This window comes from Colias eurytheme, chromosome 1 (genome assembly GCF_061535395.1).
Source record: "Colias eurytheme isolate Ceu_HAF_F1 chromosome 1, ilColEury1 Martin Lab GWU primary, whole genome shotgun sequence".
NCBI classification, from domain to species: Eukaryota; Metazoa; Arthropoda; class Insecta; order Lepidoptera; family Pieridae; genus Colias; species Colias eurytheme.
In genome coordinates this window covers 5650382-5675715 of record NC_142980.1, presented here as the reverse complement: position 1 = coordinate 5675715, position 25334 = coordinate 5650382, and the positions used below count along the sequence as shown (strand labels likewise).

General features: G+C 32.7%; 2 protein-coding genes across 2 annotated transcripts in view; one reads left to right on the top strand and one right to left on the bottom strand.

Annotated features, from left to right (window-relative positions):
* Positions 1-233: 233 nt before the first annotated feature.
* Positions 234-11977, bottom strand: LOC149911000 (dnaJ homolog subfamily C member 11). Its single transcript, XM_090101766.1, has 13 exons — positions 11836-11977; positions 10323-10497; positions 9573-9654; positions 9371-9490; positions 9086-9213; positions 8459-8650; positions 7728-7941; positions 6453-6569; positions 4613-4804; positions 3894-4027; positions 3463-3605; positions 2747-2876; positions 234-2300 (listed from the first exon to the last, which is right to left on the bottom strand). The coding sequence occupies exons 1-13, from the start codon at positions 11902-11904 to the stop codon at positions 2275-2277; spliced, it is 1722 nt and encodes a 573-aa protein (XP_089957892.1). The 5' UTR covers positions 11905-11977; the 3' UTR covers positions 234-2274.
* A 629-nt stretch (positions 11978-12606) lies between these two features.
* The window catches only part of LOC149910999 (WD repeat-containing protein 47), a 64398-nt gene continuing 51670 nt past the window's right edge, over positions 12607-25334 (top strand). The window contains exons 1-4 of the mRNA XM_090101750.1: positions 12607-12752; positions 14789-16262; positions 16449-16556; positions 17207-17252. Of these exons, the coding sequence (XP_089957876.1) occupies positions 14815-16262; positions 16449-16556; positions 17207-17252 (1602 nt within the window). The 5' untranslated portion in view covers positions 12607-12752; positions 14789-14814. The remainder of the gene's footprint in view (positions 12753-14788; positions 16263-16448; positions 16557-17206; positions 17253-25334) is intronic.

The following is a 25334-nucleotide window of genomic DNA, read 5'->3' as shown; positions in this document are numbered from 1 at the left end:
ACTAACTTATATGACAATAAACAAGTTCTAAAAATATTCAGAATTTTTTAATGTTTTATGGACTTTATATATTTTATACGATCTGGCCAAATGTGGATGACCATATCGTGAAACGTTGACGATTTAACGATCTGATCAAACCATGTTGGCCATTTCATGAAATGCGACCATTTCGTGAAATGGCCACTCATATCATGAAATGATCAAATCTACGATATGACCACGACATATACATTGTTAAAAAAGTGCCCAGATAGCAAATTAGATAGTCTATAGTTAAGTTTACACATTTATAGCGTTTCTACACGATTTGCTTTTAATTAGGGTTAAATTATTTAAAAAGTAAGCGTCATCGCAACCATTCTCCGACTTGAGCTAAATGAATGAAAGGGCAAACAGACATACATTATACATAGCATATTATTAGTAAAAGATTTATTTAAATGCACGATTCTAAAACTAACAAATAAATTATGGTTTACAACTGCCATGCTTTATACAAGATATAATGTCACACTTATTGAATAAAGTCACACAGAGATACATAATATATAATGTTAAGCAACTAGGACCTTTGTGACACAAACATTAAGACATTGTATTGATTGATAATAATTAATACACATAGGTAATACCTACAATTTATAGTTAAGTAGTTCGCATAATATAGAAACAATTCTAAGTCAGAAACATTAGATAAAGGATTACATGTTTAAAATTTAAAAAGTCACCATTACTTCACTGTTTAAATTCATTTTCAGATATTAAGTGTGCGACGTGCGTGTATAAAAATAAATTATTTAGAAGTAAAAATTCCAATCAAAATGAATTAATTTTAATAAGCTTTCATTTAGATTAACATCTTTATTACACCAACTAATAATACGACACACAATACATTTCATTGACACACATAATTGTTATAATTATAATTAAATACAATCAATTCACACTTAGGTATGTCATATAGAGAAAAATTAATTAATATTACACTACAAAAATTTCGTCCATAACATATTATAAAAGTTTTATGAAGATTAGTATATTTTTATCGATAACTTCTCATTTTTAGATGGAATGGAATGTCTGGACAAAGGGAATTATAGAATAAATCTCTGGATTCTTTCAACATAATATCTTATCGACCCAATAATTTTTGTCCTTTGGCGTAAGAATGGGTCGTGTTTACGAAATTGAACTGAAAACCGTTATCATGATGGATTGAATATATGACGATATAGTATAGGGACACATAAATATTAAATTATTCAGTTATTAATTTTCAGGAAATTAATGATTTATCTTATTTAAATGTAATTTCAATTGACTGAATTATTGTGAAGTTGTAAAAAACTCACTCAAGAAAATATTCGAGTTTAAGAAATAATATGGGAATTATTCTTGAACATAGATAAGGATAATTTACAACCAAAATGCCGTTCAGGAGTTGGTTTTGAGACTAGACATTTATTAAAACATTTGAAGTATGCATACATCATTGGTATCAGAAGTATGTTACTGAATATGATCTATGGGACGGAACCATAAAATGTAAAATAAATGTTTCCTTCCAATAAATTAATTTAATTGTAAAGCATGCAAGTTTATTTAGTTTTTTAATAATTTCTAAATGATTAAGTGACTGGTCAGAGAGTAGAAAAGTCAGATAGTCTTTAAAACATTTACAAATTTTGATTTCAATTGTACTCTGGTCATGGTGTTAATTGACATTCTGTAATATATTTTATCAAAAGATATAGCGTTTGGCGGTGATCCAAACACAATAATTTATCAAATCTATATATATTTATTTACAATCAATATTTAAAATAGTAATATTGATGATTATTAGTTATGATTATCAAATTAATAAAAGGGCTGAAAGCAGTTATATTTATGTCCAGCATGTAAAACGTAGATTTAACATTGTTAAATATAATATCACTTGAAATTAAATTAAGAACAATCTAAGATCTGAATAATTCATTAGCTTTTCAATTTAAATACATTCAACAACGTCATACAAATCCGTCACGATATCAGTCCCAGTATGAGTTACGACATTGCACTATTCTAGCCAATCAGAACGACGCATGAAAACCGCGCTTAGCGATTGGCCAATTGTTTTTAGCGTCATTTACTCGAGTGGCTATTGGCTGTTATTATTTTGCGCAAATTGATCGTAACTTAGGTACTTTAATTGATTTATTGAGAGCCATTGCTCTGATGCGCCGCTGACAGCTTGCGAGAGCTGTTGGGGGCGCGCCGGTACAATCAGGATCTATTTTTTATTCGATGCGCTGAAATAAAATTATGATCATAATACGAAGAAATTTAAATAATATGCTTAATAAAATAGAAAGAAAATGCATGCATTGTATTTTACTTATACCACATTTTTATTTTTACGATTACGATTGATTTTAAATAGTAATCTTATATATAAAAATGAATCGCAAAATGTGTTGGTAAGCGCATAACTCGAGAACGGCTGAACCGATTTCGATAATTCTTTTTTTATTATATTCCTTAAAGTACGAGGATGGTTCTTATGTAGAGAAAACGTAAATATTATGTACCACGGGCGAAGCCGGGGCGGACCGCTAGTAATTAATATTAATAATGAAATTAAGGAGTATGATTTTATTATAATTATTTATGGGAGTTCACTGCACCAGCGCTCCTTAGGGCGAGCCGCCTCTGCTTGGGACACCCTGTATAAGGTGTATTATTATAAAATACTCACAATTCCTGGGCAGAATGAGCGCTTGTGTATCCGTGACGGTGCACAGGTGCAAATTGTTGTGGAACATGTACCGTACTGTTAGGTGTTTGTCCTCACCCACGCACGGGTCGTAGAAACCCGCCAGTTCAGACTGCAATAGAACATTTTTTATTACTACATAATACAAAAAAAAAATCACTTTTCGCGTGTATCCATGCTTCAATCTTTAAAATTACGGAACATATTTTGATGAGGTTTTAATAGATAGAGAGATTCAACAGAAAGGTACATAATTTGTTTAGTTTAAGTCAACGCAGGCGAAGCCGCGGGCGGAAATCTAGCTGGTAGCTAGTCTCTCTACTACAGCTGAGTTTTTAATCAGATTTTTTATTCTTTTTTTCAGAGTAAAATTTATTTGCATTCACATTCGCTTTTATTTATAATGTTCTCCTCGAAATATTTTTTTTTCTTACTTTTTTTGATTTAAAACAATTATAATATACACATTTATAATATTATATTATAAAGCTGAAGAGTTTGTTTGTTTGTTTGAACGCGCTAATCTCGGGAACTACTGGTCCGATTTGAAAAATTCTTTCGGTGTTAGATAGCTCATTTATCGAGGAAGGTAATAGGCTATATATCATCCCGCTACGACCAACAGGAGTGGAGCCACGGGGGTGAAACCGCGCGGAGCAGCTAGTTTATAATATAAAGTACGTATAATATTAGTATACCTTGCTAGCCTCCAGCAGTTCGAGCCTGGAGTCTCTCACCAAGCACTGCAGCGGTATAGTGACGTCTATCACTTCGCTGTAAGCGCCCGGGGACTCGGGTGCTCCGTCACCCATTTCTTCCCCTGTCTCGTGGTTTGATGCACCTGGGAATTATATCTTGATTTTTATATCGTTTTTTATAATTTTAAACATACAATTTAAGCTAACGGAATGGCTTCAGTAGCTGTTTATTAATTTTTTAGTATAAAAGCGGAGGCGCGCGTGACTTAAAAAAATATTCAAATTCATTCACGAATTGATGTAGATTCATTTATATTTTATACATACAGTGGTGGACGTTTAATTAGAAATACGTAAAAAGATGAAGTAGTCATCAATATATTTATTTACATTCACAACTATATTCTTCAAGAAATATATTTAATAATTACCTGAGGGCATTTTTCCATACAAAGCTTTGATAATAACAAGACCCTTCTTCTTTTCTTCATCGCCTCGATTTCTCGAATACGTCTCTCTCATTAGTTCTATTGTTGCTCTGGCTTGTCTTTGCATCTCTTGTAATCTTAAACAATAAATTCAAATTCAAATATATTTATTTGCTCGTATATTTTTATATATAAATATAAAAATTTATTCGTTTTGATTTATTATAGTAACTGGTCAAATGTTCAATGTTTATTGATTCTATTGGAATTTTTAATGAAACCACTGACTGAATAGTCATGCCGGGAAACTGTCTTTGTTTTAAGCAAAAATTACATATTACAAACTACTTGATTGTGATATATGCCAATTATTTCACAGTCGATTCCTCCGCAAATTTATGCACTAGTGATGAAAAATACTGCATTACACAAAGAGTGAAGTGAATTTTGAAGTGTTTCAAAAACACACATGAGATTTTTGAAGTTAAAACTTCTTTATCGGCGTTGAGCACTTTTTCTCTAATGGGTATAAAATCTTAAACTCGCGTCAGGACACGTGACCTGATCGAAAAAGCGTAAGACGGATACCATTCCAAAACATCAAACATGCTCAACGTTAATAATCAAGTTTTCACTTCTGCCGGCACTCCCGTAGTGCAACCCGTCTTTTTATCTCTCTAGTCGTCTTTTTACGACTCTCCAAGCGATTTCCCCCAACTCACCGTTCAAAGTTGGCCTCCATGGACCGTTGCCTGTCCCTTTCCTGTTTCTCCCTCGCGATGGGGTCCAGGAGCAGCTTCTTCAGTACCAGCCACGAGAGCACCGGCACCACGGTCGCGTAGAACACCGGCGCCGGTATCACCTCCTCGCAGAGGTGTATCGGCACCACTATCGTTTGGGACGCGCACGACCATCTGGAAATTATTTTGACGTGACAACGTCTTATAATTCGATAGCACCGGCTGCACGCACGAAAAAACATGACTCATGCGGCGTTACCTCGCTCTGACTCATCTGAGGCGTTCCATGTAAGGCTTGAAGTGCAAGCGAGAGCGCGGAACGAGCGACAAAGAAGCACAATCAGACGTTGTCACGTTAAACTATCGTCAGTAAACCGACTTTACAGACAACCAATTTTTTTTGAAGTGAAAACTTCTTTAGCGGCGTTGGGTATAAAATCTTAAACTCGCGTCAGGACACGTGGCCTGATCGAAAAAGCGTAAGACGGATGTTTTTTTTTTTAGCTCTTATATTCCATGCGTAAGACGGATACAATTCCAAAATATCAAACATGCTGAACGTTAATAATCAAGTTTTCACTTCTGCCGGCACTCCCGGAGTGCAACCCGTCTTTTTTTTATTAAGTTATTGCATAGCTTTTAAGCTGCATAGCTTCTATCGCGGGTCTTGAGCGCGGGGACCGAATCCAGAAATTCCGTAACGAAAAAAACCTCACGCTCCCCACTCCGACACGGAGGTGTGGCTTGAAGGCCACACCTCCGTGCCCGTCGGCATGTGGCATGCAATAGCTTTAATGCCACACGTCTTTTTATTTCATCATCATCGTAGTTACTTTCATCTAACGGTGAAGGAAAACATCGTGAGGAAACCGGCATGTCGAAGAATCAAACGAATCGACATGTGTCATCCGTCTACCCGCACTTGGCCAGTGTGGTGGATTATGGCCTGTACCCTCATAGGAGGCCTGTGTCGAGATGAGATTTTAGCTTTTATTGTACAACTAGGTTTCCCCCGCGGCTTCGCCCGCGCAGTCAAAGAAAAACCCGCATAGTTCCCGTTCCCGTGGGATTTCCGGGATTACGTCATTTTCCCGGGATAAAAAGTAGCCTATGTCCTTTCTCGGGTATCAAAATATCTCCATACCAAATTTCATGAAAATTGGTTCAGTAGTTTAGGCGTGATTGAGTAACAGACAGACAGACAGAGTTACTTTCGCATTTAATATAATATTAAGTATGGATGTCTTGTGCTATATTAAAGAGACAAAGTAACGCTCAAACATGTAGTAATTTATGAACACTTATTGTTTTTAGCTTTCCACCGCAGCTTCGCCCGTATATTCAATGAAAATTCCCACGGGAATAAAATGTTTGACCACGGTAAAAGTGGCGCATATCATAGCATAGACACAAAAATCATAACATAAAATAGCTCTACAACAATGTTAAATAATAATTATTAAGGATACTCTTCAAATATTACACAAAAAACTGTGTCTTTTGAATTACTTTTACAACACTAACAACTATAATTATTAGATACAAATTTTATAAAGAATAGAAAAAATTCGATCACTCGAACCCGCATCCTTTCGCGCCATTCCGGGGCGGATGCCTGACCAACTCAGCCACTCGTGACCCGCCAGAGCAATCGAATTTATTCTATTATTTCAGTTTTATGTGTCTGAAGGGACACACCGAGTCCCGCCTCGTGATCGATTTTTTTCTATTTTTTATAAAATTTATTTATAAAGCATTTGAATGCCATAAAACCAAAAAAAAACATATATTAGATACTTCAATACCATACAGAAACACATACTTAAGTTTGAGCATAACTCCACTAGGGACCCCAAGCATCACAGCAGCTGAGACGCTGCTATTCTGCGACACTTTCTTTTCCGCCCCGTATTCTGCTATCGCACCGAAAGTGCCGAATCTGTAAATGTTGTTTTATTATTTTCGAGGAAGGCGCCAATAAAATAATTCTTCTTAACCAACAACTAAATTATCAGAACTAAACTAAACTTAAATTTAGTTTGGCACCAGCAATGAAAAAACGGATATCAACAAAAAAAAAATGGGTACGTGTACTAGTGTACACACGTAAGAAGTGAAACTTCTTTGTGACCTTATTTTTCATAAAATAATTTACTATATGCAACTTTACAGAAATACGTCGAATCACGCGTGGTAGGGATAAGAAAAAGATGGCGCGCAACGGAAAAATGTCACGCGTAACGAAAAAAAAGTTACACTAAATTTTTTTCCAACCCCGATAAAGAAGTTTCACTTCAAAAACAGTCGCATTTAGAAGCAGTATAGGTAAGTATATAAGTGTTTAATATTATAGTTTCTATTTAAAATGAATTCGCATGTGTCATTGTGGGGTATAGGGCAGGTGCAAAAGCCATCTGTTTCACTGATCAATTTTCTTTTTACGAAAAATCGTTTCAGTAATATTTCATAGAACCATGAATCAGAAATGTAGACTCCAATATACAAATTGTATATAAGGATTAATTATTTTCATTTTTGTTCTTTGTTTATCAGAAAACACTTTTTTTCAATAAAAATGATAAATACATCTTTCGCATCAATGCTTACAATCAACCAGGTCGGAGTATAGAGTATAGTTTTTAAAACGTTTAATTCATTTCGCAATGGCTCCGTGATTATACTTCAGAAGCAAGCTGGTTCAGAACTAGACGACGATTTTTTTATGAAAATCGCCACTGAACCCAAAGACAAATTTTGTAAGGAAACATGTCTAAGAATCAATAGTTAAATGACATTATATTGTGGCCTAAAATCTTTAAAAACCTTCCGATAGTAACGACGATGAATTAGTACAGTTTGCAATTTTTTGTTTTATATTTACTAATTATATTCGCACTTTGCTATTTAAGTTTTATTACACACACATATATATCGGGTTTCACACCAATTAATTACCAAACAATTGTTCTTTAATATCAAATCTCATAAAAATTTTGCATTAACGATAACGTTATAGAGCAGTTTAAAATTTGCATTGCATGTACATTAAACAACAGTACTTCGCAATTTAATAATATACATGCAATAAATTACTCACTTAAAAGCGAGCCTCAACTTCATGTCATGTTGAGGTAGTTTCCGCATAATATTCAGAGATATGAACGAGTGTGGATTGCCAATTTGTACAGCTGTATTTAAGTGATATTTTTCAGAGTCCCGTACATATGTGGACGTCATTGAGGACCCGCCTTGCCCGCCCGTTCTATACGTGAGGTAGCCCACTGAATGCGCGTCTAGTTGTAAGGCCATTGCTGAAATTGTAAGGAAAATTATTGAAGTGAAAACTTCTTTAGCGGCGTTGAGCACTTTTTCTGTAATGGGTATACAATCTTAAACTCGCGTCAGGACACGTGACCTGATCGAAAAAGCGTAAGACGGATACCATTCCAAAATATCAAACATGCTCAACGTTAATAATCAAGTTTTCACTTCTGTCGGCACTCCCGGAGTGCAACCCGTCTTTTTTTTTGTATCGAAGTGTCACATTCATTTTTGTAGGCACAAAACATATATAACAATGTTATTATATGTACTTTTAAAGTAGTACAGAAACAGTAGCTATGTAATTTTAAATAAATACCTAATATTTTACAAGGAAATTTATTTCAGAAAGCGTTCTTTAAAAGATCATAAAATATGAAAGTTTATAAAAGTAAACCAATTAGAAAAAAAAATAAAATAAAAGGACTAATACATTTTTTTCTAATATGTATAAGAAAGTAGATATCCTGACTATTTTCTATAAAACAAAAGTTATCTTCTACTTACTTGACACAAGACTAGGTACAATTCCACGGGGCGTGAACTGCAACCCTGTTCCGCAGTTCACAAACATAAGCCTGGATATAGTGCGGAATATCTTAAACCCTAACACCGGCCCGTTGCCGATACCACACTCAAATTCAGTCCATCCTCTCTCAGAGCTTAAGTGGCGGTTCGAGACATTCACAGAACCAGTTCCTGTAAGAAACAGTGACTTATGTATTGAAATCGATATTTTTGGTTAAGGCATTCAAATGCTTTATAAATATAAATTTATAAAGAAAAGAAAAAATTCGATCACGAGGCGGGACTCGAACCCGCATCCTTTCGCGCCATTCCTTTGACACATAAAACTGAAAGAATAGAATAAATTCGATTGCTCTGGCGGGTCACGAGTGGCTGAACAGTGACTTATGTATTGTTAAAATTTTAAAAGTCGTCAATATCTAGGGTCTTGGCCTAGCATAGAGCCTTTTACGAAGGAGCCGAGCATGTCGTCGTTAAAAGTAGCATGCCCATGTTATACTTCTCTGCACCCTTTCCAGTCCATTCCCTTATCCCCAATGTTAATCATTTCTTGATCTCTTCAAAGCAGGCATAATCAACATGTACAAAAATTAATATTATACATACCTATACCATTTTGTGTAGATATATTCCCTGATAAGGTACAAGTATTTCTAAGAGTCACTGGTGCATCTATAGATTGTTGGATTGTCATCCCTGACACTTCAATACTTGGTATGATGGAAGGTTCTTCCCTAAAAATTACAAAACATAAATAAAATATATCTGAAATGTCCATTCAAATAAGATGTGATAAAAAGCAAACAGATTCATAAAAGCCATTTTACTACAAGATAATAAAAAACAAACAATAAAAAGCACAGCAGGAAAATAAAATAAAAAAAAACTTACAAAATTTCATACTCATCGTAATATTTTGTGAACATGTCCGTTGCATTTATGGACAATGTTATTGTGCCTCTAGGATTTGCACTTTGCTGTAGTCTCCTTTCTTCTCTTTCACGTTTAAGCCTATTAATAAAAATAAACCCATAAATATTGAGGTCATTTTTTAGTGCTGATATTATATGGTATGGTATTATTTATTACTTACCTTTCATATTCTTCCCTAATTTCCCTAGGAGTTCTTGTGCGGAATATGACTTCCCACCCATCTACTTCCAAACCTCTCTTACCTAGAATAAAAATACGACAAACAACAGTCATATATTAGTTACAGAATGTTATGCTTTAAATGGCATTGGATATTTTATTCAGAGATTGACTCAAGATAATGGTAGTAGTCCCATTCTTGTAAACTATGGGAAGTTTAAAAAAAAAACAAAAAAAGAGCATTGTAAAATATACAAATAAATGTAATATAGAATGTATCGCCATGGCAATTACGTCAATCGATTTTAGTTATTGCAATGAATATCCAAATAGAAACTTCTATCTACTTTTAATATAAATTTTTATTTAGCTTGATCAAAATCAATTGGTAGATAATTTAAAAAGATTGTTGCTATGTCAATTACTTTTTGGTACCTAGCTCATATAAGCTAACACAGAATGCACTTAGAAACGTAAATTATATGTTTGTACCTTCTTATAACATAAAATACATTTGGTCTCTGTATATACAGCCGTTCATGAGCCAGCCAGCTATTAAACCCAAAAAAATTAGAGAAATCCCAACAAATACATGAAGAAATACAAGAAGTTATAACATGTTGAAAGCAAATCAGATTTGAAATTGACTACATTATTTTAAATTAACAATATCCTGACCAGCCAGAAATTTTGTAGTAATTTACACCTATCATTGAACAACATTAGTGATTTAAGTTACAATGCAACTCACCTAAAGTATCATATATGGCTCTCTTGTGAGAGTCAGAAAGAATTTCATATGCCTCCTTCACTTTATTGAATATTTGTTCAGCCCATTTCTGTTTATTTGGATCTGTGTTGTGTTTGTCGGGATGGAACATGCGCGAACATCTTCTGTATGCACTATGTATTTCCTCTGGAGTTGCCTGTAGAAGAAGTTATACCAATTGACAATATGTGTGTATACAAAAAACAACCAATATGAATTAATTATATTATGCATTAATATACAGGGTGTCCCACTGTTGGTATACTAAGCTCAAAGGAGGTTATAGTTTTGCATACGCTGAGTACATAAAAAATACTTAAAAAATTCCAGGCGCATTTTTTTTTCAAATAGATGAAATCTTAAAACTCTATGTGTACACCCCTAACAAGCAACCCTCCCAGCTTTGCCACCAGCACGTGGGCTATCGTTTAAGATTATGTTTTCATAGACAAAATGCTCACATTAGAGAAGCGTTATATGCCGGCTGCGCGAAGCCAGAGAAGAAAACATGGATTTTCAGGAAAAATTTAGCAAAAAATTTTTGACGTAATTTTGTTGTTTAAGTATTTTTTTCATGATCAGTGTATGCAAACCTATAAGTCCCTTCGCGCTTAGTATACCAATAGTGTGACACCCTGTATATATAAATACTTTGAAGTATAGTTAGACGTAACAAGGAAAAATTTATATTCAGGATTTGCATTAAAAAAATGGGTAATAGCAAACTTCACAACCAGTTTTTGAAAAGTAGATATTGATGTGTGAAGTAAATTTTTTTATTATTATTTATATGTAAGAACCGTTTTTATGCTCCATTGATCATGTAGAACGAATGGGTGAGGAACAAGGACTGAAGAGGACATACTTGGGGCGACCCCTGCTCAACAATTGTAATTGAATTTAATATGAAATGTAAGACTTTACATTTCTATTGGACAATTTTGGAGTAAAAAATATTTGAGTTTGAAGATGTGAAGAAATTTAAATTTCTAATTAATGGTGTTATAATAAACTGTAACCATTATTATTATGTTCACTAAGATCATTCTTTTTGGTGTTATAGAATCAGATCAAATATTAATGAGAAACAAATATATGCACATTATTCTTTGATATGCTTTATATTTTACAGATAAGATATTATTTTCAATAAAATTGTAAGCAAGGGCTTTGAATCCAGTTTTACAGGTGGTTAAGCTACTATATCTAGATAACATAGGATGTATGTTTTAGTAAATCAAAATTTTAATTTTTTATACAATAAAATCTGAATGATAATGATATTTATGCGTATTTTTATAACCTAAAAAATAAAATCAAATAAGAATCATTTCTGTTTCTTGATTATAAAAAGGGCCTACATAGTATACGAATCATAGCAATTATAATATTTTAATTTTTTTCTGTAAGATAATCTACATTTTGAAGTTATATAATAATGTTGCAACATTTCACAAAAACTTTGATAATAATATCAATACCATATAATACTTACTGTTTTAGAGACATTCAACAACTGGTAATAATTATCTTCAATTAAAAGGCTGTCCCCGTCTTCTTCCATCTTTTAAAATATCTTAAAACATCTAAAAAATAAATAACTGATAAATTTCCGAGCCGCCGCACTGACACCTGAATTGAATTGAAATTCATAGACAATTAGACATTGGCCATAGACTACTGATGAACCACAGAGAAAAAGTTTAACTCCATATCTGCATTAAAACAGATAAATCTTAATATTGTATAATGTATATCATATCTATACTAATATTATAAAGCTGAAGAGTTTATTTGTTCGGGAACTACTGGTCCGATTTGAAAAATTATTTCGGTGTTAGATAGCTCATTTATCGAGGAAGGCTAAAGGCTATATTATTATATATTAATTATCATCACGCTAAGACCAACAGGGGCAGAGCAGTGCGGGTGCAACCGCGGGGAACAGCTAGTTGTATAATATAATATGAATGAAACCCGTTTTACATAATCGATGTTTTCTATTCAATGATTTTTATTTAAATAAACATTCACTGCACAAATATTGCATGAATACCTACACGTACAGACGTACAGAATCATACAGAATTCAACACGGGGATTCAATTGGTACGAAGTTCTATTTATTAAGTATTAAATCGTTATATAATTTTCCTATTCTCTTGTCGTGTTCTACACTATGGTTTGTTTTACCTGACACTTGTCAAGTTGTCAGTGTCAATCAAAAGCAAAGCGAATTATCTCATAGATTTCTAGTTATCTGTGATCATAAACGACTCGAGTGACCGACGTTATAATGTGGAAAAAATTGAATATTTCTTTTCAAATGTCCCGTTAAATTTTTTGTTGTAAATGTTGATTAATATATTTCAATATCCAAGTGGTGGAATAATATAAGAACGATTTTTTAAGGTAATAAAATTATCAGAGAAATTCAATTATCCTTTGCTTTCTGTTTTCTAAATAGAATGTTTGTATCATATAGCATCTGATATTGTTTTTATTTCAAGTGTAATACAATGGACGAATTATTGTTTAAATACTCTGTTAAATGCCGCGAATTGTCCGAATGTCTCGTTTAGGGAATGTCGTTCGTGTAGGTGTAGTGATACTTATAAGGAATAATGAAATGGCAGTATCGACTTTGAATATTTGTACGTGATTACACTAGTTATGTGCGCATGGTGAATATTTTATAGTAATCAAATTTCTCCAGTTGGTATGTAAGTATGATGTGTCAGAGATGCACCAATGATTTCGCTATGTATGCAACATGATGGCTTTCGCCAGGGACGTAAGTTATACTCGAAAGATCGCAGCGAAAGTCGTAATGAGCACTGCGGCTATTTTATCTCATCATCTGCATTGCTAATAAATTGTTCCGTACATTAAACGTAAAATAATGGTAACGAGATCTTATTCTTGTTTAGAGTTCCCTCTAAAGATGCTTGGAAAAAATTGCTATAAAATATGTACATGTTACTGGTAAATTTTAGTATTTTCTATACGTATAGATAGGTACCTACCTATATCTTCTATTTATTTGGTATACTACTTCTTAATGCAAAGAAGAGATATCTCATCTTAGAGATAAAACAATAAACACCATGGAAATAGAAATCACTCATTTGTTAATTTTGCATATTAATATTTAATTACATGTTTCTAAAAGCATATTTATTATACCATTTCATTTTTCCTTTGAAATGGACTTAAATTTTCTCATTATACCTACCTTTAATTTTCAAAGATTTACTTCTAATTGATAAAAACACTATTTTAATCTTAGTATTCTTGTAGTTAAAAATTCTTTAAGAATACTTTCTTTACCCATAGCCAACATAAAAGTAGGCTATGAAGTAAATTCAGATGAAAATAATTTCATCAACTTATCATACACAATTTAGTAATTTTGTATAAAGAATGAATCATAGAAGTCTCAAGATTTGTAACCTGCATGCATATTATCACTGTGTGTTATTTCCTGTAACAAGTGTATTTCCTACTAGCTGCTCCGCGCGGTTTCACCCCCGTGGCTTCACTTATGTTGGTCGTAGCATAATGATATATTATAGCCTTCCTCGATAAATGGGCTATCTAACACCGAAAGAATTTTTCAAATCGGACCAGTAGTTCCCAAAATTAGCGCGTTCAAACAAACAAACAAATTCTTCAGCTTTATAATATTAGTATAGATATATTGCGAGTTGTAGATAATTATTTTGTATTACAAAGCAGACACATCAAAAGTATATATCATAAAGTTAAACACAGGTTTGAGTTGGGAGTATTGTTAATGACTTACCTAAATATATTGTATTTTCTATGGTCTTAAAATGCTTGAGGTGTTAAAGTGTACAAGGTACTTAATAGGATTATCTCTGTGTAAATGATGTGTATAATGTAGTGACAAAAAATAAAAAAAAACAAATAAAAATTGTCATCTATGTGGATATTCACTTGTTGCATTTTAATTTTTGCACTTATTTTTTAATTTGGTTAGAAGTTGTTGATGTTTTAGAAGTTTAAACTTATTTGTAGTAAACATGTTGATTGTTGAGTAAGGGTTTAAATTGTCTTTTGTAATAAGTGAGTAAATAGCTTATACAGAAAGCGTTAGTTTAAATGGTATAGTCATCAATTTCCAAAGCATTTATGCTCCCATTACAATGTTACTTATATTAAATAAGAAATAATTCAATCAGTTCATTATAAAATATAATTTTTATGAAGAAGTTTCTTTGCTCTGGTATTTAGCCACAGACTTGTTTTGTTTTATCCTTGTCATATCAATATTTATAAATAAAAATATGTGAATCTAATCTGAATTATATTGGAACAAATTTAGCACTTACAAATTGATGATCTATTAAAACATGTTTATAGTGTATACTGTAACTATAATTATTATGTACAATAAAAAATAATACAATATTTATTTTTTTAAGGCTCCTCGTGGAACAGGTGGATCAACATGCCGTCAACACATCTCAACCTTCGGGAGGATGATGTGGTGCGCTTGGCTTTGGAGTTTCTTCACAACCGAGACCTCCACATTACTCAGCTATCACTAGAAAGAGAGACCGGTGTCATTAACGGTAACTTCGCAGATGATGTCCTGTTTTTAAGACAACTCATCTTAGATGGTCAGTGGGATGATGTGCTTGAGTTTATTCAACCGCTAAGCACACTCAAAGCATTTGAAGCAGACAAATTTAATTACTCTATATTGCGACATAAATATATTGAACTTTTATGCATACGATCTGAAATAAAAGCCTACAATAATGTGGAAAATATTGTAGACGAAGTTGTCAAAGTTTTAAGCGAATTAGAAAAAGTTGCGCCCTCCAAGGAAGAATACTCAAACTTGTGTCTATTGCTAACGCTACCGAGTATCACTGATCATGCACAATTTAAGAAATGGAATCCGAGTAACGCTCGTGTGCAATGTTTCCGCGAAGTGTATCCACTTGTGGAACAGTTTTTACCGTGCGATAAAAAGTCCAGTGGCACCGTGCCAAAATGTGCAAAAAATGATAGATTAATGCAATTACTAATAAAAGGCATTCTGTATGAATCTTGCGTGAACTATTGCCAAGCTAAAGCGACGGGGTCAAAGGAGGCACAGTCTAATGAAGTACAATTTTCTCGTTTACTGGACGGGTCCGGTTTTGACGAATCGGACCTGAGCTTGCTTTCTTGGTTACAATCCATACCGGCTGAAACGTTTAGTGTTCCTTTCGAGCAAAGAATGTTAGACGTGGATGTGGAGAAATTAGAGCGTCCATCTTTGCACACATCATGGACTGAACACATGCTCGTGACTCCAATAAAACCTCGTACATTCCCACACTTGGCTATGCCATTCAGGAGACCTCGATCGGCTGCAGATGCCATGACACGATCCTTACGACCGCTGCCCGATGGAGCGCCACGACATCCAGCGCTCATGGCTCTGTCTGCTATCGATTATGGTCCCACATCGTCATATTTTGCCGGATTTCATTTAACGGGTATAAAGGGAAGCAAATTAATGAACACGTCTGTGGATAGACTGTTCGACAACAAAAATAGCGAGAGTATTTACAACGGTCTGAATGAATCTCTGAAACCGATCGATGAAGCATTGAAGCCGATTGGCGAGTCGAAAACGAACGAGAGCAGTATCGGGGCGTCCACTGCTACTACGCCTGAGCACAGAGGGCAGGATTATTCTGTGTCGACGTCGATTTCGACGACTGCGCCTGTGACGGAGCGCACAGTGCTGGCCGAGAGACCGCTGCCCGCGCAAGTCGCTCTGCCGGGCGCGGACGGAGACTTCAGACGCGACTTGATGAAGGAATACCAGATTCAGAAGCAACGGGAATGCGACGATTACCTGCGCAATCTGTGTTCGTCGGACTTGAGACCGCAGAAACCGTAAGTATTATTAACAGGGGTTAGTGCATAAACATACTATATGTTGCCAATGTTAATTTATTACTGGGCTTTTAACTTTTTCAAGTGACGTGCGAGTTATAGTATGTATATGAACAAAATAGTAAATGTTAGAATATTTCTGCAAAATCTACTTATTATTCTAACGGTGTAACTTATTTCTTTCAGGGTGGAGCAAATGAACGATGCTGCATCAGCTCTTCCTACGGTTGTCAAGTATAATCAAAAGCCGACGCCAGAACTCAATCACAAGATGAACGACCAAATAATCATGAGGTAAATACATTTCGCAATCGAACATTATTGTATATATAAATGTTTTTCAATATATGTATAACTCTTTGAACGTGTTATAAAATTGTCATTTTAAATTAATGCCCATGTTGTTGATTCAAAGCGTCCGGGAAGTAATGACATAAATGTATTATTTTGCGAAGACGTTGAAATGTGCAATATGGTATTCGATGGACGATGAGTGCTCTATAATTCTATTACGGTGTATTCGGCACGGTACGGCGCACACGCAATTTGTTCTGTTCCTTCGCCCTGGGCACGTTGAGAGTGTAACGAGCCGATAAATTACCGAGTTCAACTCAAATTATATTCACCCGATAATTGAATTGTAGTTTTACAAAAGCAGCGAGTTGCAGTGTGCAGTTTTTATAGTTCGACAAGGGACGCGCTCCCGTACCTGTTAGGAGTAACGAAGTGTAATAAATTATAATGCTTTGAGTGCGCCAGGAAATGTGGGTTGAACGTTGTAAGATATTGCGCTTGCAATGTTTACAACCTGTGCACCATAGGTCTAGATAAATTGTAGGTATTGTACTAATATTTTTGTATATTCTGGTCTTAATATAAATAATATAGTGCATGATTGAGCTCTGAATTATACGAAATATTAATTACCTTTCTTTATATTTCAGAGAAAACGAAATGACGGACACGATAGAGGTGCAAGAAGCTATAAACGTGAGCCTTTTTTTATAATATTTTAATTCTTACATATCTACTTAATATATTTGTCCCACTTAATCTTCAGAATGGAAAACAAATTGCTTTTAATATCTGAAAAAATGCTCATACATTATTTATTTAGAATATTAATATAAGGAGCGGTACATTGCTCGCATTTTAATTAGCAAACTGGTTTGGACTTCCGAATTGAAAAGTGAAATGAATCTATCAACGATGCATAAGAGGTTCTTGTGGTTTATGGCGTCAACAGTATGGATAAGTAGGTAGATGGGGGCAATTTGCATAATATTTGAAATAATTAATGATGAATTTTAAACAACCGTTTTTGGACTAAAATGTGTTTGTTCTTTATATACAGCTATTATTGCTTAATGATAAAATAAATCAGATAACGCAAAACGGTAAGAAGCGCTTTATTAAATTTTGAAAAAATGGTATTCATTATAATCTCAAAATAATGCCTTTTCTATAAAGCTTTCACGACTTTAATTTGAACCAAATTTTAAATAAAAATATTTGAAAAGAAACGGCTAGGCTACATTTTTCCAAGAATCAACCTCTAAACGTTTAAAATGGGGGATGAAATTATGTCCTCGCAATTTTTTTCTACTTCTTGTGGTTTATTCTGGAGGATTAATCTACATTTTAATAACGAATCGTTAAATGTATCTGCTGATAAATTATGCGTAAAACTCGAGAACGGTTCGACCAATTGGGCATTATTTTATACGCACAAGAAAGGTTCTTATGGACCAAAAAACGGGCAATAGGGCAGAACAACGTTTTCCCTAGCATCTGGTTAAACGTATAAAATGTTTGGGATAAAGCAGTTAATGTGATATTGTTTCATCTCAGCATCGTTGCGACTCGGTCGGCTGAGCACGGTTTTTCGAATGCATTTTCCACTCAATGCACGCGCGATGAAATTCTAAACTGTCTTAACTCTTAACTACATGTCGTTCTTTCGGTTCACTTGCCGGTTTATTTTATTATAGGCATATCCTTTTTGTGTGTGGCTTTGTTAGGTTTAACACTGATAATAATCGTTTTGACAATGTACAAAAAGGTACGACTAAATTATATGGCCGTGTTAAATTGTTGATGAACGTATTGTTAATGAACACATTAAGTTACCGTATCTATTTTTCGCCTTATTACCTTTTGTATAGAAGTAGTAGAAGTATATTTACATATATATGTAATTACGTGAAAATTAAAAATAGTACGGAATCTTCATTTCGATCTTTATTATTCTTAATTTGTATCTTATACGTTGCTCATTATTTAAACATCGGTGAGATCATAGTTAAACGTTTACGGAACTACATGTTACATACAAAATATTAATCACTCCCACTGGAGTTATTTTTAAGTTATAATGTGATATAATTATCATTAAATAGCTTGTGACGTCGTTTCATAGTGGGTTAACAAGATTGAAAATAATTAATATGTTAAGCCATTTTACATGATACTTTAATCCTTATAATTATTTATTAATAAAATATGTATTATTATAGTTTACGACCCAAAAACCAAATACATCTTGTCTTGCCTGTATGGAAACTTAATTCCCTATTCGTTTTAGTATGTAATAAATTGGTTTTTCTCTGTTTTTATATTAATAAAAACTGATTTCAATGAACTTTGATTTCCATTTAAAAGAATATACTAGACAATATAGTATATAGTTATATACAATAACCTTAACCATTTTTACAAAATATCTTGAGGGCAAAAATGGGTATGCACTATTTTTATCATATACATAAAAACAAAACAACCGAATAAACGATCAATATTCCAAAAATGAAATTTGAACAATTTTATCTATATGTGTAAGAAACATCCACCGCTTTCTATTCTAATTTGCTTCATGTATTTTTGGACAAGATATTTTCGTTGTTACCGTTACAGGACAGTTAGTGTGTATAAATTAAAATTAAATAAAAACAAAAACCCGCACGCGACCAGCTTGTTGGTCAAAAATAGGCATTCTATTTTATTCTAATGAGGCATTTAGATATATTTAACATATTATAAATCATAAAATTTTGCTTAATCTAAGAAAAATATGTATTTGGTTCGTCCGTAGGCGGAATTTAAAAAATACCATAAAACCAAAATTAATAAAGTGACATTGAACTGGTAGGTATACGAATTTTCAATAGAGCAGTAGTTGATTCTGGTTTCATCAAAAAGTCGATGATCACGACAAATGTTCAGTAATTACATTGATGTTTGTATTTATTTTCACATAACCCACATCACCACTGATCCTAACAGTGAAGGAAAAAATCTTATCATCTTATAGACCCGCTATGTCCAAGAATCAACAAGTTTGACGACAAATGTCCTACGTTTTGTTTTAATCGATGATATGGGATTTCCAGCCCGCAGTCAGCATTGTGGATTTTGGCCTAGGTAGACCCTTATAGGAGATAATATATCTAGACAAAATATATAAAAATCTCCTATAAGGATAGGAGATTTTTAGTCAACACAAATGTGGACTAGGGTAATGAACAAATTTCTAAATAGGTTCAGAATTTTTTAAGCTTATCCGTCCAAACATACAAAAATACGTCTTCTCTATCAGATAGCGATAGAAACAAAGAGTTAATAAATTTTAATTTATCCATTTTTTTATTAAAAATTTAGAATATATAGGTATGTCATTATTAGGCTTATCGGCACAATAGGTATCGATAGCTTTGTAAATTTAGGATAGCATAAACAAATATTTATGCAGATTTTAAAGTAACCTGTCTCAGGTTTCGATATATTGAAATTAATTCTTAACGCCTTTTACTTTAATGGTAACAATAACTGTTTACTTACTTGCTTTGCTTTGTTTTACAATTTGTATTACGTATCATATTTGTTAATAAATAATTATTATAAAAGCATATACATATTTAAATAATACTAATGTAATGACGAATGCCCCATTACTGTATAGTAACAATTTGTTCTTGGGTTGGGTACGCTATAGCTTTCCTTGGTTAAGAGTTTAGGAAGAAAAGTATGTAAATGAATATATTTAAAATTAATTGGCTGAAACTCTGATACCTGAACTACACTGCAAAATTCGTAATGTGGATAGTTTACCTATATTATTATCACATTTATTTTTATCCAGGATCTTTTTAACATTCTTACAATATTTTCTAATATTAATCACTTGTTTATTTGAAAAGTATGCACCTTGGACAACAAATGCTAAACAGCATAGGTATAATATTTATTTATATAAGGCACAGTTACAGGATATAATCCAAAAACATTTACATCAAGTTACTAAATTAATTAATATTAAAATTACATTCCAATTAAAACTGCACACAATAAAATAAAACTAGTATTTATTATACAACCATGTTTATTGTAAATAAGGCGCTTATTAAAAATAAAAATAAATCAAGAGTCAAACTAGAATATTTTGATGGGAAAAAAAAAGAGAAACATTGACATTCATCTCCATAAATTATTTAAAAGCTAAAATGTTTCTTATTATCATAATTATTATATAATGTTTAAGCTATTGAATGTGTTTTGAATTATCAAATGACAAATCTATCATGTATGATAGTTTTTTTAGAAAGCTAATTAAATCAATACTTATTACAGGAACTGCCGCGTAATGTTAATTTAATTTAGATTAAATGTTTGCACTTGTTATGCAAAACGAATGCAAAGCGATTAAACTGATTTACAGCTAGAAAGTGCTTCGTTAATTCTTTGGCATTTTTACTTTGAGCAAAGCGGTGTTGATATTACATATGTTAATTTCTGTATTTTATAGAGCGACTTTGCGGTCGCTAATGTCATTTATCTGTCTTGGTTGGATATAACAAGTTTGTTTTAGTTTGTTTATCATGCAACAACGAATTTTTAATATTTTAGTAGGTTATTACAATTTTTAATTTTTATAATTAAAATAATTTTATCAGGATTGTGAACTTTGATGGAACTGAATCTCTACAGGGGACATTGCATACATTCTATGTGTATCGTATCTAACACTTATATTCTGTATTTTTTTAAGAGTATTTGAATTTATTTTGAAAATAAAGAACATTTCTCTTATAGTTCGTATCATAGTGCTTTAGTGTGTGACAAATAATATAAACATGTCTCCTCTGGCTAAAGAGCGGTGTGACTGATATTTTTTTATCAGCTTATGAAAGCCAAAGCTAGATAGACTACTTCCTTGACCCTAAATTTTCTGTATATTTTCAATCTTCTAGGATTTTCAAGTCCTCTTGTGAACTTGTATAGTAACATATAAAAAAAAATTGCATTTTTTGCACCAACATTTTAAAATGACGTCATTAGCGGACTACATATTTTTTCGCCTTTAAAAGGTCTTCCGATTTTTTGGTCGTATATGGGATCAAACCTTTGCAAAAGTTAATTAATTTCAAAATCAAGTTAAGGCAACAATTGGTCAGACATGACTTCACTTGAAATGATTATAATCAGATTTTTATTGCAGCAATGACCTTCAAAACGCTTGACTTTCGCCCACGACTTTTATGAATACATTATTATGACATATTGAAGACGCGACGGTAAACGATTTTTTATCGACGTGTTACTTAAAATATTACGTAATGTACATTGTATGTATCGAATATTGAATAGTTGAAGAATGTTTTTGTTTTATAACCTTAACTGGCATTATAAAATAAAATATGTATATAATAAGCCAAAATACCATTAGCATACTAAGCATATGAGACGTCAATACCATTAAACATCTACACCTACAGGCTGTTTACATCGGCATTATCGATTTAAACATTTTGAAAAAAGTTTTTAAACTTGAACTGAAAGAGATAATGATATTTTAGTTTCATAATTTTAACATATCCTAAATAATTTTGTAAACGTTCCTAGACTTTTAAATCTGAAATAATCAGTACTAAGTAATTGATATAGTAATTGAGAGAGCGGTGGTGGATCAGTGGCGAGGGGATTTTGGACTTCGAAAAGTCGAGAGATCGTGATCAGGCAAGTGGGAAAAACTTAATTGATTTTAAGATTTATCTGCACATTATCCATATCCACTACTCTACTACTACTCAATGAAGAAGGAAAAATTCGTGAGGAATCCAATCTATCCAGTAATTAAAAGAGTTTTTACTACCACGATATGGCCTGCTTGTAAGCTAAAATGTAGAAGAAGGAACCTGTTCAATATTCCTTTGAAGACCCCTGTTTTAACCGTGCGCCTCTACGACTTATTTTAAATCAACGGAACCAAATTAAGAATCCAAAGATAGACGACTTGACATATTTCAACACGTATTCGGCCCTCATGGTGGATTAGGGCCTGAAGCCTCGTAGGAAGCTTGTATCCCTGCATTGCAAATATGGGCTGATAATGTCGAAGAAATTTTTTCTAAATCCCTTACTTATTAATTTTAACTTAAAGAAAGTAATCAATATTTATATATGCATCCGCAAATTCTTCTAAAATACGCGTTTAAAAGATGTAGAATATTAATTTAAATCTTTTTATTGTTTAAAATATTCTACAAGCATCGTGATCTACAAGATTAAATAATATTAGCGTATTTAATACCGCACATAAATATTGTCATCAGCAAATAGACATCTAACTACGCTCTATGTCATGTATTTGCATAATCATTAACATCATTACAGTGTTGTTCAATCTAAAATGGTATCCGTGTTTCTAGAATGTACTGTTAACAACCTCAAAATACTTGAATGTATTTATTTTTATTTACCTACATATGGTCATTATTTACTCGAGAGGTCGCTATATTTAGGTCAACTCTAGGAGAAATAGACTGACTGTAATATTCCACCAACAAATCTGAAGTGACATCAGGCTTGTATCATCGTTTTATGGCATTAATAAAATAACTATTAAGGCTGCAGTCTAGCAAAATTGCGTTTTCAACAAGTTATTTGACAATTTTTTCCCGGCTAATGAAATGATAAACTGATTTTTTTTTTCTTGTTTATCAATTAGTGTTATATACGCAATGCGCGTGAATTTTTTCACATTTATAAAGTTACTTTATGTTACCTTAATCAGGCCTTCAAGATAAGTCTCTTTCCCCCAAAATCATTTCGAGCTAAGTTTGTGCACTCACTACGTTGCAACCGATTACAATTTACATAATCTGACCAGCGCATTATTATCCTTATATAGTCGTTATTAAAAACTGCTGAATACAATTGCCAAAAAACTTATGATTTTCTTAATTAGAGCGTTATAAATTCATTAAATTTCCCATTTTTTGCCTTACAAAATCGATTGATAAATACTGCTAAAAGTTATTTTTTCCGTTAATTTATTCGAGTTGGTTGAAGATCAATGTGTATTAATCCTTTAAAAAAAATTTTTTTTGAATTTTGATAATTCTTTAAATATTAAAACAATATTTAAAATAATAAGGAAAAATCCTAGCGAATTTCTTTAGTCGCGCTCCTTGGGCCGGAGCGTTCTGACGTGTGCTCTACGCTCGATTTTCCTTCATACCGAAGTGAAAGTTGCTCTACTTCATTAAATTTAATATTTTTGTTAATTGATTATTTTTATCTTAGTTTTGTGCAAATATTCGTATTTTTAAACATTTGATTTCGATATGGAAAATAAACGAAAAAAATACGCGTGTAACTACTAGAAAAAAAAATTTCTTCGAACATAAAGTTAATGAAACCAAATAGATTGCAAAGGTGATTGGCAACAATTTCTTTATTTTACGGGGTGTCAGTAAAGGGATGTATATTTCTTTAAAACTAAAGTAAGCTCATAAATTTTCTTATAATATAATTTTTTTGAAGTTCCAAAAATGTTTATTTTTCGTTTGAGAAATACGAAATATAATATAAACTTGTATTGAGAACTTGAACTTCCCAAGTTCATCCGGGGAAATCCCCATACGGGGAAAATGATTTGTTTACTCCAAAATTGATCCGAGGTGTTTTAATTTTTTCTTCTAGTCATTTTCAACGTAGCGGCATGTTGTTTGATTATTAATTTTGTAACTTAAATACAGGATGTTGGTTTTATATTCTGATCTTACAGACGCGCTGACAAATTTAGTCCACCATTTCTAGTTTAGTCTAACTACAAAACTACCAAAAAACTCTAAGTACCAATATTAAAACGAATGGATTATCATCACATCATCAAAATTCAGTGGGGTTGAGAACTAAACAAACAGAAGTAACAGAGACGCGAAGAATAAAAAAAGAAGACGAAAACGATAATTCGTTGATGCTTTCCCTTTTCGACGTATTGTTAGGGTACATCACCAATCTGCAAAAAACAAAACTGATGATTCCCAATTGCTGATTAAAAATGAAAAACAAATAATCGACAACAGTGGTGAAAATTTGCTGATCACAATGAAACATCCTTCAGTGGTAGCAGATTTACTCATTTAAAATGTATCGGTGAACAGCGTAAAGGAGAGGAGGACAGGAAAACATTATGAATGTGGATGGTGGATTGTATACAGGGTGTAATCGATAAGTATGTGCAGGCGATTATGACGTTATTATTGCAGGTATCAAAAAACTTAAAACTGATATCGAAATTACTTTACCTAATGAGCAAAATGACAATAATAACTTTTTAAAAGTATAACGAGAAATATCTAAAAAATTTACTTTATACACTCCCATATCAAAAAGGGAAAATGGGACTAGTAGAAGTTAAATGTCTAATTCCGGCAAAAGACATGAATGCGGAAGATGCGGTTAAAAAAAATTTAATATTTGAAATACAATGCAAAAAATAACACTTTTGTCATAGATAAGAATCATGACTATTTTTTCCAAATTCAGGGACAACTAAACGTTGCAGAAGCAGAAGTCTGCTTATTTGCTGTTTGGACTGGAGTGAATCATTCGTTAAAAATAGAATATATAAAAAAGTATGTAACGTTTAGGCAAAATAAAATGATGGACCATTATTGGATTTTACATAAATTGCCTACTGTCAGAATTGATTGATTCGAGACTTCAGTATTCGATTCAAGCGATTGAAAAAAAAGAGATAAATCCAGTGCAACCGATAAAGCATCAGAA